The 16,065-nt window shown below is 42.9% G+C and overlaps 1 protein-coding gene across 1 annotated transcript; it reads right to left on the reverse strand.

Annotated features, from left to right (window-relative positions):
* Positions 1 to 11,032: 11,032 nt before the first annotated feature.
* On the reverse strand, positions 11,033 to 14,718 carry LOC127600715 (potassium voltage-gated channel subfamily S member 2-like). The gene is made up of 2 exons (XM_052065408.1): positions 14,346 to 14,718; positions 11,033 to 14,129 (listed from the first exon to the last, which is right to left on the reverse strand). The coding sequence occupies exon 2, from the start codon at positions 14,125 to 14,127 to the stop codon at positions 12,688 to 12,690; it is 1,440 nt and encodes a 479-aa protein (XP_051921368.1). The 5' UTR covers positions 14,128 to 14,129; positions 14,346 to 14,718; the 3' UTR covers positions 11,033 to 12,687.
* Positions 14,719 to 16,065: the final 1,347 nt, after the last annotated feature.

A 16,065-nucleotide genomic window follows, 5' to 3' on the forward strand; every position in this document is an offset into this window, starting at 1 on the left:
TTTTAATATATATACATATTTTTTTCTTGTCTGATGCATGTAAAGTCTCTCCTTTTCTCTGTCTCATTTATTTTGTTCATGTCACTCCTACTGGCCCCCACAAATGTTATAAGGTACAGTACCTCGATTACAAGACGTGCAAGCAAAATAGGAGATGATGAAACTGAATTCTTATCATCTGGAAAGAGTAAAAAAATATAGAAAAATCACCCGTCATTCTGGGGTGCGGGGAATCTGTTTCCTTTCGGAACTGTGACCATCTCAACGCAACGAGGATAGTTTGCATTTGTCTGGTCATTGCCCATTCCCTTGTGTTTAAATGATCTTTGTCCTGTGCAAGTGTGTTTCATCCTTGTGCGTGCACTGCAGCCTCCCGCCAGAGATCTGACCAGTCCTCACCTTGTTTCCACAGCCACTGACATTATGAGTCGCTGATCCTCAAATAAAAATTTTGGACCCTGCAACTGTGTCCTGTGTCCAAGCCTGGTTTTGACACATCGCAATGATGTCTTATCTTGCATATTGTGAAGCCACAAGTATGCTATTGCTCCGACGGACTGCGGAAAAGAGTTTGTTTTGATGGAATGAATTGTCTCTAAAATGAATATCCTCAAGGCACCGCGGCAGATAAATGTCGCAAGTGCCTCTGGATAATGACCAATCAAAATAGGGCAATGGATGTGACATTCAAATTCTCTCATGGTTGTCTTTGGGTCACTTTCAAAATTAAATGGCAACAAAGCGGAAACAAAATAGACATAAAACAAATAAAATGACAAACTCAAGGCCTTTCCTGTAGGCCTACATTGCCAAATGAGAAAACACGAGTACAGGGGTGTGCAAGCCTGGTCCTCGAGGGCCCCTATCCAATGGGTTTTAGATATCGCCCTCCTCCAACAAACCTGATTCAAATGATCAGGATCATTTAGCTTCTCAGAGCTTGCTGATGAGCTGGTTTTTGAATCTGGTAAGTTGGAAGTGGGAACATTTTAAAGCATGCTGGAATAGGGGCCCTTGAGAACCGGAGTTGTACTCCCCTTCTCACGTAACTAGTTGGTGAAGTCTTGTCTTACATATTGAAGAAGAGAGTGACAAATCCCTGTGACAGGTAGATAATGCCGAGAGCCTCCTACACATCAACTTTTTTTTATAGTAATGAAATACACCATATGATGTCTGCATACATATCTTTGAACTGTGGGGGAAAAAATATTTTCCATCTAATATAGTCCATGTGTATAACCCAGTCTCATTTCTTGCCAATATTTCTTTTTAAGAAATTACTTGTTTCAATGACATCATGTGTGTTTATTCATGCATGAAATGTTATAGTCATCAACAGAGCTTGTGTGAGCCCATGCTCTGACCGGCTCCCACCACTATGACAACTTGCACGATATCAAGCCACGGTGGCGGTACAAGAGCTGCATCAAATATTCAGCAATGACAAAGGCGATAATGATCCTTTTTGATTGACACTATTAAACAGTTATCTCTTTTACATGAGAGAATGAAAAGAATATAAGAGAATGCTGCAGTGCAGTTATTCACCATTCGAAAGGTACCACAATAATAAACATTTTAGAATCTGATTCTTTCTTTTGACATTGTGAAATTTAATTTTGTTAAGGTACAATATCTGATACTTTCCTTGAATAAGAGGTCATTCGGATGTGGATGTAGTCTTCTTGATGCTCAGTGTACCTTGTTGTGAGTTCATGATTTTAATTCAACCTGTAAAAATGGGACAGCTGTCTATGAAGGGCAGTTTTTGAGCCAGTTATACTCTATTATAGTCTGTTCTATTTTATACTTCTAGAAATAGTATAGTGGCCTGTTAAAAAGTTGAAAATTGTTCTACTTTTCACTGCGTGTTCATTGGTATTACACAGTACCTGTTTTTGTGACTCTGCTGCATCTTCTTTCTTTGATGATTGCATAGGTCGTGAACTTTTAAAAGCAAAAAAAAAAAACACACAACTGAAATACGTGTTTATGTAGAGATGAGCACTACTATTCTCTGCACATCAAGTTTGTTGGAGCCAAAAAAATAGGAACATGTTCCAAGAGCAGTCAAGAAGTAGGCACCATCATTTGTGCATGAATATTGTCCTTCCGTGCCCCCCAAGCATGCAAGAGGTCTCTCTACCTGGCAATCCAATTCTACTCAATTATGCGGTTGGGCTGCTGCAGGATTCTGGAGAGAGCCTATTGTTTTGATTAAAAACAATCACGATGCTATCTCTCCCTCCCAGTCGTTTCCTCTCGGCATGAGGAGAAATTGTGAGAGGAGAAAGGTGGCTGATGAATTGCCTGGTTACATCATGTGATTCAAAAGATAAAACCTTGGATGGAACATCCCAACACACAGTCATGCATTACATTGAGCTGTATGCCAGAGGCTGAATAATATGTCATCATCATGAGGTTATTTTACACTGTCACGTTCGGAAAAAAAAGCCTCGTTCTTCCTTACCAATCTTGGCATAAACCATACACTGAACATACACACAAAAAATACACCCCCTGCCCCCCCCCCCCAAAAAAAAGAGAGGAAATGATACAATAGAAAGGATGGTATTTACTTCACACGCCTCCCCTCGAGTAAACCATTTGATTCTTGAAGGGTTACAAGAATTAGATGTGTTCAGACCAGTTGTACAGTGTACTATTTTCTATATATTGCATGTTTTTCCATATCTGAACCAAAAAACTAAAGCAATTCTTACCCAGCATTGGAGCCTGTCAAACACGCAAACTCGTCACCGTCATTTTTTTTATTTGCTGCTGCAAGATGACGTTGCTTCTGTACGTCACACAACAGGACTCCAACTGCCAGACGACTCTTTGAACGCCTTCTTCCGGCTTATACTGTCACGGGAGGAGCAGAATTTGGACCCAGAAGCAGACATGATGACACGGAAGTCAAAAAGTCTTTCTCTACCAAAATACAAAGTAACTACAGAGAACTGGGATGGATGCAGAAGTCATGAGCTAACGTTCCCACTGCAAGAAAGCTTCACGTACTGACAACGTGACTCGTGCTTATATAATGTGAGACATCAGGCCTATGTGACAGAATAAAGATGACATAACAGTAGGACCAAGGGGCAAAGCGCCACAGCAACTCCATAACAACTGAAACATCGAGTCACAAAAAAATCCCAAAATAAATGCACTTAAAACTACATTTAATATCAACCCCAAATGATCATATATTCAATTGCCAAAGGTGAAAACAAAGGACACTTTTGCTAAAAGTATGTAGTTAGTTAGTTTTGTCAATGTAGTTTGAAATAGTTTTCAAGGAAAGTGGAGTACCCAGAGAAAACCCACACAGGAATGGAGACAACGTGTAAACTCCACACAGGATGGCAAGAGCCCGGATTTGAACCCACAACCTCTGCACAGATGTACTAACCAGTCATCCACATGCCACAAGATAAAAAATGGAAATAAATGATTTCAATTTCATATATATTCTAAATTGACACATTTTTGACCATTTGGGTCAGCAGAGAAGGCCTGGAAGCCCCTCAATGCATGCCACTGGTGTGATCCAAATGACTTGGATTTTTTCATAAACGTGAATCAAGAGAATGAGGAAACATTATTTTGTTTGATTTGTACAAGAGAAACATAACTTTACAGTAGATGTGAAAGAATGAAGGAAGTACATATGAAGACACATGTGATCTACAAAAATGTTATGTACTCCACTCTGAGGATGTGCGGTGATTTTGCCATGGGTTTTTTTTTTTTGGATTATAGCTTGTGGAGAAGGTATTCTATTAAAAGATATCTTGGGTTCATGCTGAAAATGATTGGCTCTAAAACAACTGAATGTAGCGAACTAATCAATTTCCGGAAGATGTTTCTGTGTAAATGTGAGACGCCCATTAAAGGTAGTATAGGCAGATAGATCTCGCGCTAGATAGCATGTCGATAGCCACAGCGTAACACTGACAGACTGTGCCATTTTAAAATCAATAATTCTTTATAACAGGCTGCTTTCTGCTTGGCTCTCGACGAAGGCGGACGCTTTTTTGCACAGCTCCCGCCCTCTCCACAACCCTCTCCTTGCTCGCCACTTAGTCTTTGTGCTGTCTTTGTCTAACTTTTCCTAGCCTCCTACCGTATTTTTTCATCCGAAGAACTAACCAGGGAATTAGTTGGCTGGTCTCTCGATGTAATCGACAAAATTTTTTCGACGAAAAGAGCAGGCAGTGGGGAGCCTGCTTGCCCTCTGGTGACATTTGCCCGCGGATACGCCCTGGATCCAAGGAGAAAGTGGAGACCTGTGTGCCTGGCAATACTGTCTGTGGAGGATGTGGAAGACATCCACATTATTGGCCTTTTGATAGCAGGAATGCTGCTGTTTGGTGTTGGCAGCTTTCTGTTCTATCTATCGCAAAATTCGACTGACGGGAGCGGCTTTATTGGAAGTGAAGAAGCTGCCGGTCATTCTGGATGGTTTGGCGCGAATGTCCAACACTCAGACTCAAGCGGTGACTGAGCTCAACCGCAATATTGATGCGGTTTTGAGCGACTCCGCGCGATCGACAACACCATGGAGAAGTTGGAATCCGCACTGCGGAAAGAATTTTCGGATCCGGCTGATCGGCGCCAGTGAAGAGATACAGACCAAGGACTCAAGGCTGTCTGGAATTGTTGGCGGCCGTCCCTCCAAAACAAACAACGCTATCTGGCCTTTCCCCTGGATGGAAGTACGCATGGAGTCTAGGGCCCCCACCACCAACCCCCGCCTTCTCGGCCATGGACTGATAAGCCGGGATTTTTTTATTTTTTTTTTGAAAAACTGTGTTTTTGTTATTTTTTATGTATAGCTTGTTGCCTGCAATCCAAACCATTAATTTGTCGAAGTTGCTCCAAATAATGGCAATGGCCCAGATTTGGTGGCATGATTTCGCAAAGTAAATAAGTCTATTTTCTCTTTCCATTTCTGTCAGTATCAAGAATTCTTGAGCAATCAACTTGGACGAAAAACGCAGTATCATGCAATGGTATGATCGCATTAGTGTAACTGGAGACTCCCACAGATTTCAGGAATCATCACTTCGGTGACAATACGACAGACTTTAGGTGGTGGTTTCTGACTCCTTCGGGTTTCTACGGCTAGTCTTAGCTTCCTCCCACATTTCAAAAACATGCAAGTTCAGCCGATTAATGAGTAAATTGTCCAAAAGTGTGAATGTCAGCATGAATAATGGATCACGATAACACCCTCGCTCTCCCGAGACCCTAATGAGGACATTCGGTATATAAAATGGACCGCTGAAATGTTTAATATTGCTCTTCTGAGGACTGAAAATGATGGTTGATTTGTTATGTATTCTTCATGTAATAACTCTGAATAATAATTTGTTCTACATGAAGCGTGTAAGCGGTTGTCGGTCCATTACAAATCTGATGACGGACTGCTTGCCGTAATGAACACCTTTGTTGCAGCTCTGGAAATGTTAGTCGGTATGTTTCCATTTTTTGACATGTACTCATGGCTGATTACTAGGCTCCTGGATAATAGTAATTATGAACATGGGGCAAGTATTATTATGTGATTCTAAGGAGGGCTTGTGACCTAAGGCCATAAATAAAGAATGCCATGAAATAATCTATTGAACACTGACTGACTATCAAAGAAGATAAGTGCAGTCACTCAAGAGTAATATGTTGTGATATTTGTCATGAATGTGGCCATCTTGTTGAACTCATTCTACATCCATGAAGAAATTGGCCGCATTTCGTGTGACTCTTTGTCTCTTGACATTGCAGCATTGCCTCTGATTACATTCAGTCTACATATACCTCTTCAGTCTACACCAGTGGTTCTTTACCTGGGTTCGATTGAACCCCAGGGGTTCGGTGAATCGGTCTCAGGGGTTACGACAGAGCCTCTGCCATGGAGGTTAAGACACACCCGACTCAAGATGGCAATTTGTTATGACACGCCCCTTTGGCCATCACTGGCTGCAGATGATCACATTACATTCCTTGTTCAATCAGTACTGCGGGAAATTTAGTTTGCTCCATAGTCAACGTGTGACTGTCACGATAGTACGTCATGCACGGTTCATTTTGTGCACAATTTTAAAAACGTATACTTGTGTCTTGGCATTTTATTTACGTGTTTCCGTTTTTTAATAAATGTGTTTTTTATGTCTTGAATTTGTAAAAAAAAAAATCATATTTTTAGATTTCACTCATGAAGAGTTTGGTGAATGTGTATTTGAACTGGTTGGGTTCAGTACCTCCAACAAGGTTAAGAACCACTGCTCTCCACCAATTTTGTGTTTTGTGTGTTATAAAAGGAGCAATATGTTCTTCTAAAAAGCAATTTTGCTATGTACCATATTTATTTATATGACCTTTGCCATTTTTTTTGTCTGAACGAGAGAGTGACTGTCCTTGGTAGAGTGAAGTCACAAGATCAGGAAAGACAAAATATCATTTAGTTCATCCCCCCCCTCAGACATCATTCTCTGGTGTTTCTCGGTCCCAGTGGCACCACCAGACAAGAAATAGATTCCTGCATCCACATAAAGGAAAACCTGATTCTTCGCTGATTGGTGGAGTAAAGGCTTGGCCTGGCATGCAAAGCAGTGTGGGCTTCCTGAGGAAATACCACGCATTCATCACTATTGCTGCAACTGTGAGAAGCTTAATTAATGGTGCCCTTCGGAGCAAACGCATGAGCGTGTGAAAATGTGTGTTTAATTTGAGTATTAAGAGCATGAAAAGGTAATGAGGTGCTATCAATGATTTAGTTGTCTCTCGTGATGAAAGAGGGAAACCCGGTCTTTTAAGCAAGGCATATTGTTGATATTGATATTTCGCAAGTAGAGGCAGAGTCGCCTCCTCAGTCATTGACAGTTGGTGAGAGCACCAGCTGACTCACACGGAAGGTGCCTTGTCAATGGCACCACAAAGGTCAAAATCCAAACCCTTCTTCACACATATTCAGGCATGATCCGTAAGCGGCGACACGCCACAACCACGAGTGTTATTTTGAGCCTTCTGCTTGAATGGCGTTGAAGCTGACAGACTACCCAGACAAGAAGTGTCAGATGTAAACCAGTGTATCATCCTTTCGCCTCAGTCACTTGCTCGGACTATTCCTTCATTTTTCTATTTCAGGTAAAGAGACAATCTTCAAATGTTTTGCATTTGAAGATGGGGGCAGCAGGACTTTACGGGGATGCAATAATAAACAATAATATGGTCATGTTTGTAAGAGAATACAGATGTACATTTAAGTCTTTGTCTCCAATCATCCTCAACAAAATGAAGAACGATGAGAGAACACGGCTCTCCTCCACTCTCATGTTAATTAACCCTGGAGAACCCAACAACCCTTTTCTTCTTTGGAAATGAAGAATTTGACATTAAATGACTGCTATATGTTCACTGAACACCAAAATATATGTTTTTTTCAAATATTTAGTGCTTTAATCCTAATTTAGGATTAGGGCCAAATTTGACCCTTTTTGGTATATATGGGTAGCATTTGAGTAGCAGAATTTATAGGGGCCAAGTTTGATTCTGTGGGTTCTCCAGGGTTAACCCTTGTTCTATCTGTCAGTCTTTTTTTGTAATTTCATCCATCCATCCTCAATACATCGGGTCACGTGGGCAGCTCCTTTTGCAGGGAGACTCCCCCTCCCCAGTCACTTTGCCCAGCTTTTCCAGGAGAATTCCAAGGCGTTCCCAGGCCAGCCGCAAGACATGATAGTCTCTCCAGCATGTCCTGTGCCGTCTTTGGGGCCTCGTCCCGGTGAGATGTGAGTGGAACACCTCACCTAGGACGGAGATGTCCTAACCAGACTTTGACTTGACTCCGAGTTCTTTCCCCGAGTTTGACAACATATTAAAAAAGCAATACAGCCCTACTGGCATAAAAACTATCCAGGAGAAGCGCAGAGAAAGAAAAAAAAGCAATTATCAGCTGTAAGAATGGAAGTAGTAAAAGCAGGAGCTGAGCAGCTGGTGCCTCCACACTACGCTGTCAGGAATCAAAGGCACCACTCTACAAAAAAAAAAACAAGGCTAGCCGTTACTGTCGACTAACCTTGCAGTTGAAAGCTCCTGTCTTGTCATTTTTATTGTGCTGAATGACTGAGATGACACATATGAAGTCCATGATACACAGACATTCAAGGGCGGCCCGGTGGGCCAGTGGTTAGCGCTTCAACCTCACAGCGTAGAGGTACTGGGCTCAATTCCGTCTCCGGCCTCTCTGTGTGGAATTTACATGTTCTCCCCGAGGATGCGTGGTTTTTTTCCGGGTCCTCCGGTTTCCTCCCACATTCCAAAACCATGCATGGCAGGCTCATTGAACACTGGAAATTGTCCCTAGGTGTGATTGTGAGCCCGCATGGTTGTTCGTCTTTATGTGCCCTGCGATTGGCTGGCAACCGGTTCAGGGTGTCTCCCGCATACTGCCTAAAGACGGCTGGGATAGGCTCCAGCACCACCCCCGCGACCATTGTGAGGATAAATGGATCGGAAAATGGATGGATGGACAGACATTCAACACACACATTTGTCCTCTTTTGGTGTATGGCAACAGCGGAACCTTCAAGGCTCTCCTTAATTAGCTGTTGTTTTGTGGCTGTTGGTATCACCCACATGCATAAGTATTTGTGATCGTTTATGTCACAGCATAGGTGATCGCGATAATCTTTGATAAACAGACAGGGGAATTGCTCAAATTAGGCCCAATTATAACCCGATATGTGTGTAGCCTTCTTTAGCTGTAAGTCAACCGTCAAAAAACTCTCCTCTTAACTGTTGCCATAGTCAGAGAATCATCCTGCAGACAATCCAAATGGGAGAAGGGAGGGGCGAGACATTTCCATCTTCCTCCTCAGGAGTCTCAGTGACCTACATACACTTATGTTTGGAGGACACTGGCGGATCCTGTCCTTTTCCTGAACCAATAATGGGGAATCGTGCCTGTGCCAGCTGCAAGAATGTCTAATAAACTACAAATGGTCCTTTGTGTACCAATCATCAGATTATTTTATGCAACTACTTTAAATATCATCTTCAAAGTGGTGAAGATTGCACGACTTCTGTGTCCTATGTGTTGTGTTGTGTTATTTTTGTTATTTTGACTTCAAAATGGCGCCGCGAGAGTGGCTGCCTTTCCAGCAGCTCCTATATTTTGTTGTTCTACTTCTTCCTTTCATAACTTTGCTGCTGTGAATTGGGAATTTCTCCATCGCGAGACTAATAAAGGTTTTCTTATCTTATCAAAATCTAATGAGTTAATCTCTCATTATTTCTATTGTGAATACATACTCTGTATACTATCTGCCTGAACTGACTTTTAACCTAACGTGACCCAAACAAGCAGTTGTAGCTGACAATGTCTGAACTGAGATTAAAAAAGTCATTAGTTGACTCCGGGTACTCCGGTTTCCTCCCACATTCCAAAAACATGCATGGCAGGCTGATTAAACACTTTAAATTGTCCCTAGGTGTGATTGTGAGTGCGGATGTTTGTTCGTCTTTATGTGCCCTGCGATTGGCTGGCAGCCGGTTCAGGGCGCCTGGAGACAGCTGGGATATGCTCCAGCAACCCCCGCGACGACCATTGTGAAGATAAAGCGGATCCGAAAATGGATGGATGGATATTCACACAGACATATCCGCAATTTTCACGCGTTTTTCAGATCCAGACATATAATTGTGATTTTCACGTGTTTCGGAGATACTCAACTACACTATTACTATATTGATCAGCAGACACGCCATTTCAAGATGTCCACACACATCGGTCTCACATGTTCACGTGTTGAGAGGCCATACCTTTTTTGTCCGCAAGGAGGCACTGCTGCTGTCTCACTGAACGGGACCATCACCTGTTTATTGTTTAAAAGTTGGAAATTTAAAAAAATAGAAAACGAACTTTTATCTGAAATTCCATTATGTGTTTATAAAACGCAAGAGAGGAAACAAAATAGAAGGTTCACCCTCAAGCTCTTTTTTTTCCTTGATCCGGAAGACGTTCTTCTTTTGCGAGTTCTCCTTCTTCTCCGCCATAGTTGCAGCAGTGGCCAAAGAGGCTGGTCGAGGTCTGTGCAAAGCATTCCAGAGATGTTTTCCTTATGGGATTTCTTATTCCATTTTTTTTGGGGGGGGGGGATGGGGTCAATTCTATCAACTAGAAAAAAAGTAGGGTCAATTTCTAACAAATTTCTCTGAACAATTAAGGTTAAAAGAAGTATAATAAAATTCTTCACAAATATATTATCCTGCAAAGCATTATCCGACAAAGTTCAAAAGGGACATTGTACTATACTGGACAACTCTACAATGACTTGATTTTAAAATGGGAAAATATTAATTTTGTTCCTTTAGAAGGCAACGAAAAGAAGATTTAGAGTATTTTTCATCATAAATGTTTCTCATTCGAGCGACATGCTATCTCCACAAATGCAAACGGTAAACAAAAAAAATGGACATGAAATTGATCAATAGAACCAAAACGCTATAAAATAAACCACTAGTTGCACTACTTACAAACTTTAAATGTAGGGGCCTATGTATACCTCCTGGCATATACGTACTACTACTATTGCTACGAGGACTAAAGTGGATACATTTGCTGTGTGTCGAGTGGGTGAGAACAGTGTGCAACTGCAGCTAAGAAGAAACATTACATAAAGTACATGAAACTATTTGATGGCAGTGAATCTACTTTAGATGCTCATCTTATATATGTCATACTGAGATGAGTTTGACTATTTTAAAGTTTGAAACAAATTATTGTAATTTAGATATGATGCCAGTCATTGCATATGTGTGTCTGTCTTCTGATTATTATGTAGTAAATGAATCAGCATCAACCATTTCAGGGTGTACCCTGTCTACTCCCCCAAAGTCAATTGGGATAGGTTCCAACAGCCTGCGACCCTCATGAGGATAAGCGGATCAGATAATGGATGGATGAATCAGCATAAAAGGGAAACAGTAAAACATCATCTTCCTGAAGAAAAATGAAAAACTCTTAAATGTATTTCTTGTTTAATTCACTTTGCATGACACACACGTGTGAAGTAACAATGTTGCAAAATCACAAGTTCACATTTGTCTCTTCCTAAAAATCACACCTTTTAGAGCTTACTTCAGATTTAATAACAAGCAGGTGGAGGCTGCATTACGTACACCGTCTTAGACCAAAAATGACCACGGCATCATTTGTCTTTTTCATTTCATGTTTTTGTCAAATGCTGTTTGTGCACGATGGGATGACATGCTCTGACACCACTAAATTTGCTGTTATTTCCACTCAGATCTGACACAAAGATTATTGCACGCAGCTACAGAGAGGCATAGGTAGGGTAAAAAAAAAATTGAAGTTGGATATTTTTCATGGAGAAATATATATATATATATATATATATATATATATATATATATATACATACAGTATATATAGAGAGAGATATAGAGATAGAGAGATATTGCTGTTCTTATTCATACAAATAATGTAATTTTGATGTATTATAGCCACTTAAAATGTATATATTTCTATTCATTCTTATGAGAAAACAGCATGTAGTATGAGAGTATCTATATTTCTATGAATACAGTACACCGTATCTTCCCCTTCCCAAAATAAGACCCTTTGTCATTTTTTTGATAAAAATTATATTCTTGGATAAATCATGCAAGCATGTTGCTGGCCACCTCGGTCATCCTCACTTAAACAGATCATGCAATTCTACCCCTGAAAATATGTTGTTCAAATATATTATATTCAGTACTAAACATGACTTGTTTTCGGAAGGTAACAGTGCACAAAATTTTTTTGATCATCACGCACACTTGCTCTGGTCCGATGTTGTACAACTTCATGTGATTGCATGGAAAATATTTAAGCATATTTTAATTAACACTTCTACTTTTATGCTTACTATGGTGTATCCGGTGCAACACAGCAATTTCCTACAAAGGACTGAAAATTAAAAGATTTCTCCCAACAAACAAAATGCTTATTTGAAATGCATTAGTTTTACTGTATATGCCACGTTTCCTCCTAAGGTTAATGGTGATTTTGAGCTCATCCCAGCTGGCTTTGAGTGAAATGATCGCCAGCCAATCACAAGGCACATAATGTATAGACAAAAGACCACTGAGACTCATATTGACACCTGCAGACAATTTCAATTTTTCATTTAACCTACCCGCCATTAATGTTTTGGGAATGTGGAAACTGGAGTACCCAGAGAAAAGCCACACAAGCACACGTAAAACATGCAGAATCCACACAGAGAGACTGAAGCCAAGAGTCAAACCCAAAACCTCAAAACTCCAGGGCAGATCTCCTCACACCGACTTCACTGGGTTTATTTATTTTTTTAGGATTTGAGCTGAGGAAACATATACCAGCAATATCCTGTAAAGGACTGATAACAAAAACATCTAAAACAAATGTTCTTTGTTATTATTGCGTGAAATTCATCATTTTTAAATGATCTCAAAGTTCCACTTCATTCCTATCAATTCCGATTATAATTTCAAAACAGATTCAACTCCCCATGGATAGTGTTTCAAATTTCCCACAACCCTTGGGTTGCAAGATGGAAGTTAATCGGACTTTGACGCCGAATGCTTCGGTTCCCGGTCGGGGTCCTCACGCAGGCACCCGAAGGACCACCCTCAGTGTATAGACTCATTCAGACTGTGCTCGCTGGGTGAACTCCGGCTCATGTTTGACAAGCTGGCCATAAGAGACTTGACTTTGTGCGCATAATAGTTCCTCAGGTTGACTGAAGGCACCTCTTTGATGCCTTCATCGAAGTCGCAGCTTCGCATTGCAATCTCCAGCTGTTTTTGTCTCTTGTAAAACAGGGAGAATTTATTAAAAATGAGTGTGATCGGAAGCACTACAACTAAAATCCCCGCCAGGATGCAGGCTGAAGCTGTCAGCTTGCCCGCTATAGACAAGGGCACCACGTCCCCGTAACCCACGGTGGTCATGCTGACCGTGGCCCACCACCAGCACGCTGGAATGGTGGACAGGTCCTCGCTGTCTTCGTTCTCAACCGTGTAGGCCATGACAGAGAAGAACGACACCCCAACCGCAAGATAGAGAAGCAGCAGGCCAACTTCCTTGTAGCTGTTTCTCAAGGTGGCCCCCAGGGAGCGCAGCCCGGTCGAGTGGCGCGCCAGCTTCAGGATGCGGAAAATCCTCATGAGCCTCAACACTTGAGCGACGCGGCCCAGGTTGGCCAGCGCCGGACTGCTCTCCACCACCAGGTTGATGACGAGTGTCAAGTAAAAGGGAAGTATGGATACCAAGTCGATCAGGTTCAACGGGAGCTCGAAGAAGTGCACAACGTCCGGGGCCGCCGCGAACCTGGCCACCAGCTCGAGTGTGAACCAAGCAATGCCCAAGTGTTCCACAATCTCAAAGCGGGGGTCCTCCGTGGGCTGCCCCTGAGCGTCCGAGAGGCTGAACTCGCTCATGCTGTTCATGCACATAGTGGCAATGGAGCCGAGCACTACCAGGATCGAGAAGACACTGATAACGCGGCTGGCCACCGAGTAGCCCGGGTTGTCCAGCATCAACCAAACGCGCCTGCGGGTGCTCCCCAATGGCTGCTTGTCAAATTTGGAGGCATCGTTGTAAAACTCCAACAGCTCGTCGAATGAGGATGCGGTGCTTCCTTCGTCACTCCTGTCCTCCCACTCCTCTCGGTCCTGGTCCATTTTCCGACAGTGGTAGGCGCCGCTGCAGCAGGAGTCGAGAAAAAACTCGTTAATGCCCCAGTACTCGATCTCCTGGCTGAAAGAGAAGATGCACAGCTCGGCCATGACGTGCAGCCGGCCCGTGTTGTAAAAATTCAACACGTAGGGGAAAAGTGCGGGATTCCTGTCAAAGTAAAACTCTTTTTCTGCATCATCGTAGTCGTCACACAGCTCCAGTATGGACTCCTTGGACCGGCATTGGAGAAGGCGCGCCAGCCGTGTCTCTGGAAACCGAGACAGCGTGTCTGTGTGGAGACGCTTCTTAAAGCCACCCACGTTGATGCAGATGGCGGCATTGTCCTCCACAGGAGCCCTGTCGCCAGGTTTCCTCAGGGCCTGGCCTGTCATATCTGAGCACATCCGCGCACACACACACACACACACACACACACACGCGCGCAAAGAAAAATCCAAGAAAAAGGGCTCTATTGAAACATTGATGGAAGCGAACTATTTCCACGCTTGTGCTTTTTAATCCCCACGGTGTCTTTTTACGGCACAACCACGTGTTCCCCTCAGCCGTATCCACATCAATTAGCAAGCAAACATACAAACAAAGAACTTACTGCAAACGCGTCACCAAATCCCCGCAGATGATTCCCTTGATAGCACCTTGGCAATTTGTGGCCAAGTTGTCTCCACTAGAATGGACATGTATCTCCCGGAAAACTGCAGGCATGTTTCAATCACGTTGATTGGGATGAACTCCTCCAATTGGAGTGATGCCGAATGTGAAAAAGCAGCCATACAAAAATAATTGACACTCCTTTCTCAAATATGCAAGAATATAGTCCGCTGTGTTTACAGCATCACAGCCACGGATATGTCTGAGCTGAGAGAGCCGCCAGGCAGACACACGCCCTGACAACTGCTTTTGTTTGAACAGGGGGATTCCTCTCTCTGGCTCGCTCTATTCCTCCCTCTCTCTCTGTCTCTCTCTCTCCCTCTCTCTCGCTCTCCAGCATCTCTCTTCTATCTGTTGCTGCGCAGCAACACGTAGCTCTACCACTGCACCACCCACCTCCCTCCACTTTTAAAAATCAGGGTGATGAGAGGACGACAGTTCTTTTAAGAGGAGTCACCACTGACCCGGTAGCGTACATATACAGTAGACATTGGGCGTCAGTAAATAAATAAGAGCGTTGCCGAAAAATAATAAAAGTGCGCGGGGAGAACAGACGACCTCGTTTGTCACATGCAATGACCACAGTCGATGGAACTGGGTGGGAAACGTACAGCCCGCTTTTCGTGCATTTATGACAACAATTACAGTGGTACCTTGACTTACGGATTTAATTCGTTCCATGCCCAAGCTTGTAAAATAATTCATAACTCATCGGCGTCCATGGCACACCTATGAGGTATTTGGATTATTTTTGCAAAGGAGAAGCGCACACCAACACAGCTTTGTTTCCAGTATTACAGGGAACTATGCCTTTTGTGGATTATGCATAGAAAAAAAGGTGTGGATCTTCAAGTTAAGCTCAATAAAACGATAGTTAAAACAAAAGTGTCGCATTTCTAATTTTAGTCGTGTTTAAGGGAAAAAAATGGTTTGTTGTTGGTCATGTGACTGGCAGGCAACAAGTCTGGCGTGCATTGTGCTTCTCATCCAAAGTCAGCTGAGATCGGCTTGAATTGACCCACTCAACAAGTGCTACGGGTGTTTACTGTTGCTTCAGATGTGTTGGTTTCTACCCAAATTAGGCAACAGCGGGGCTCGGTGCTTGTACACTGGGGTTCACCCAACTAGACTAGATGATAACCTCCCTCTGCTCTGAGGTGAGGATACGGGCCTTGACTGTTGTTTGTGCCTATTTTCCAAACATTAGCTCAGAAGGCCCTCCCTTTTGGGAGTCCTTGGGGTGGATGCTACCGAGTGCTCCTGTGGGGGATTTCTCTCGCCCTGCTGGGAGAATTCAATACTCATGTAGGCATCGCACAGTGAGACCGGGAATATCACCAGCGCCCTCGTGGATTACCATCTTCAAACATCATGGTGTGCCAAGTGCACCTGGCAGTAGGAAACTCTTGGCCGCACGTAGATGGTCAACATTGTGATGTCCTGGGACTTGCAGCCGCATGCCTTGGACTGTCAAGTGAAGCGAGGCTGGAGTGTGTTTGCGCCAATGGTGAGGGAAGATGGCGGTCTGGCCTGGTGGATGTATCATGTGGGTCTGCTTGGAACATCTGGCAGAGTCCTCCGTTAGAAGGAGCTTGAACATCCACCAGTGGCAGAACTTACACAACATGATGTTATTATGCTCTTGCGAGTCTCAAGAGAAT

The sequence above is a fragment of the Hippocampus zosterae genome, chromosome 5 (genome assembly GCF_025434085.1).
Source record: "Hippocampus zosterae strain Florida chromosome 5, ASM2543408v3, whole genome shotgun sequence".
In the NCBI taxonomy this organism is placed as follows: Eukaryota; Metazoa; Chordata; class Actinopteri; order Syngnathiformes; family Syngnathidae; genus Hippocampus; species Hippocampus zosterae.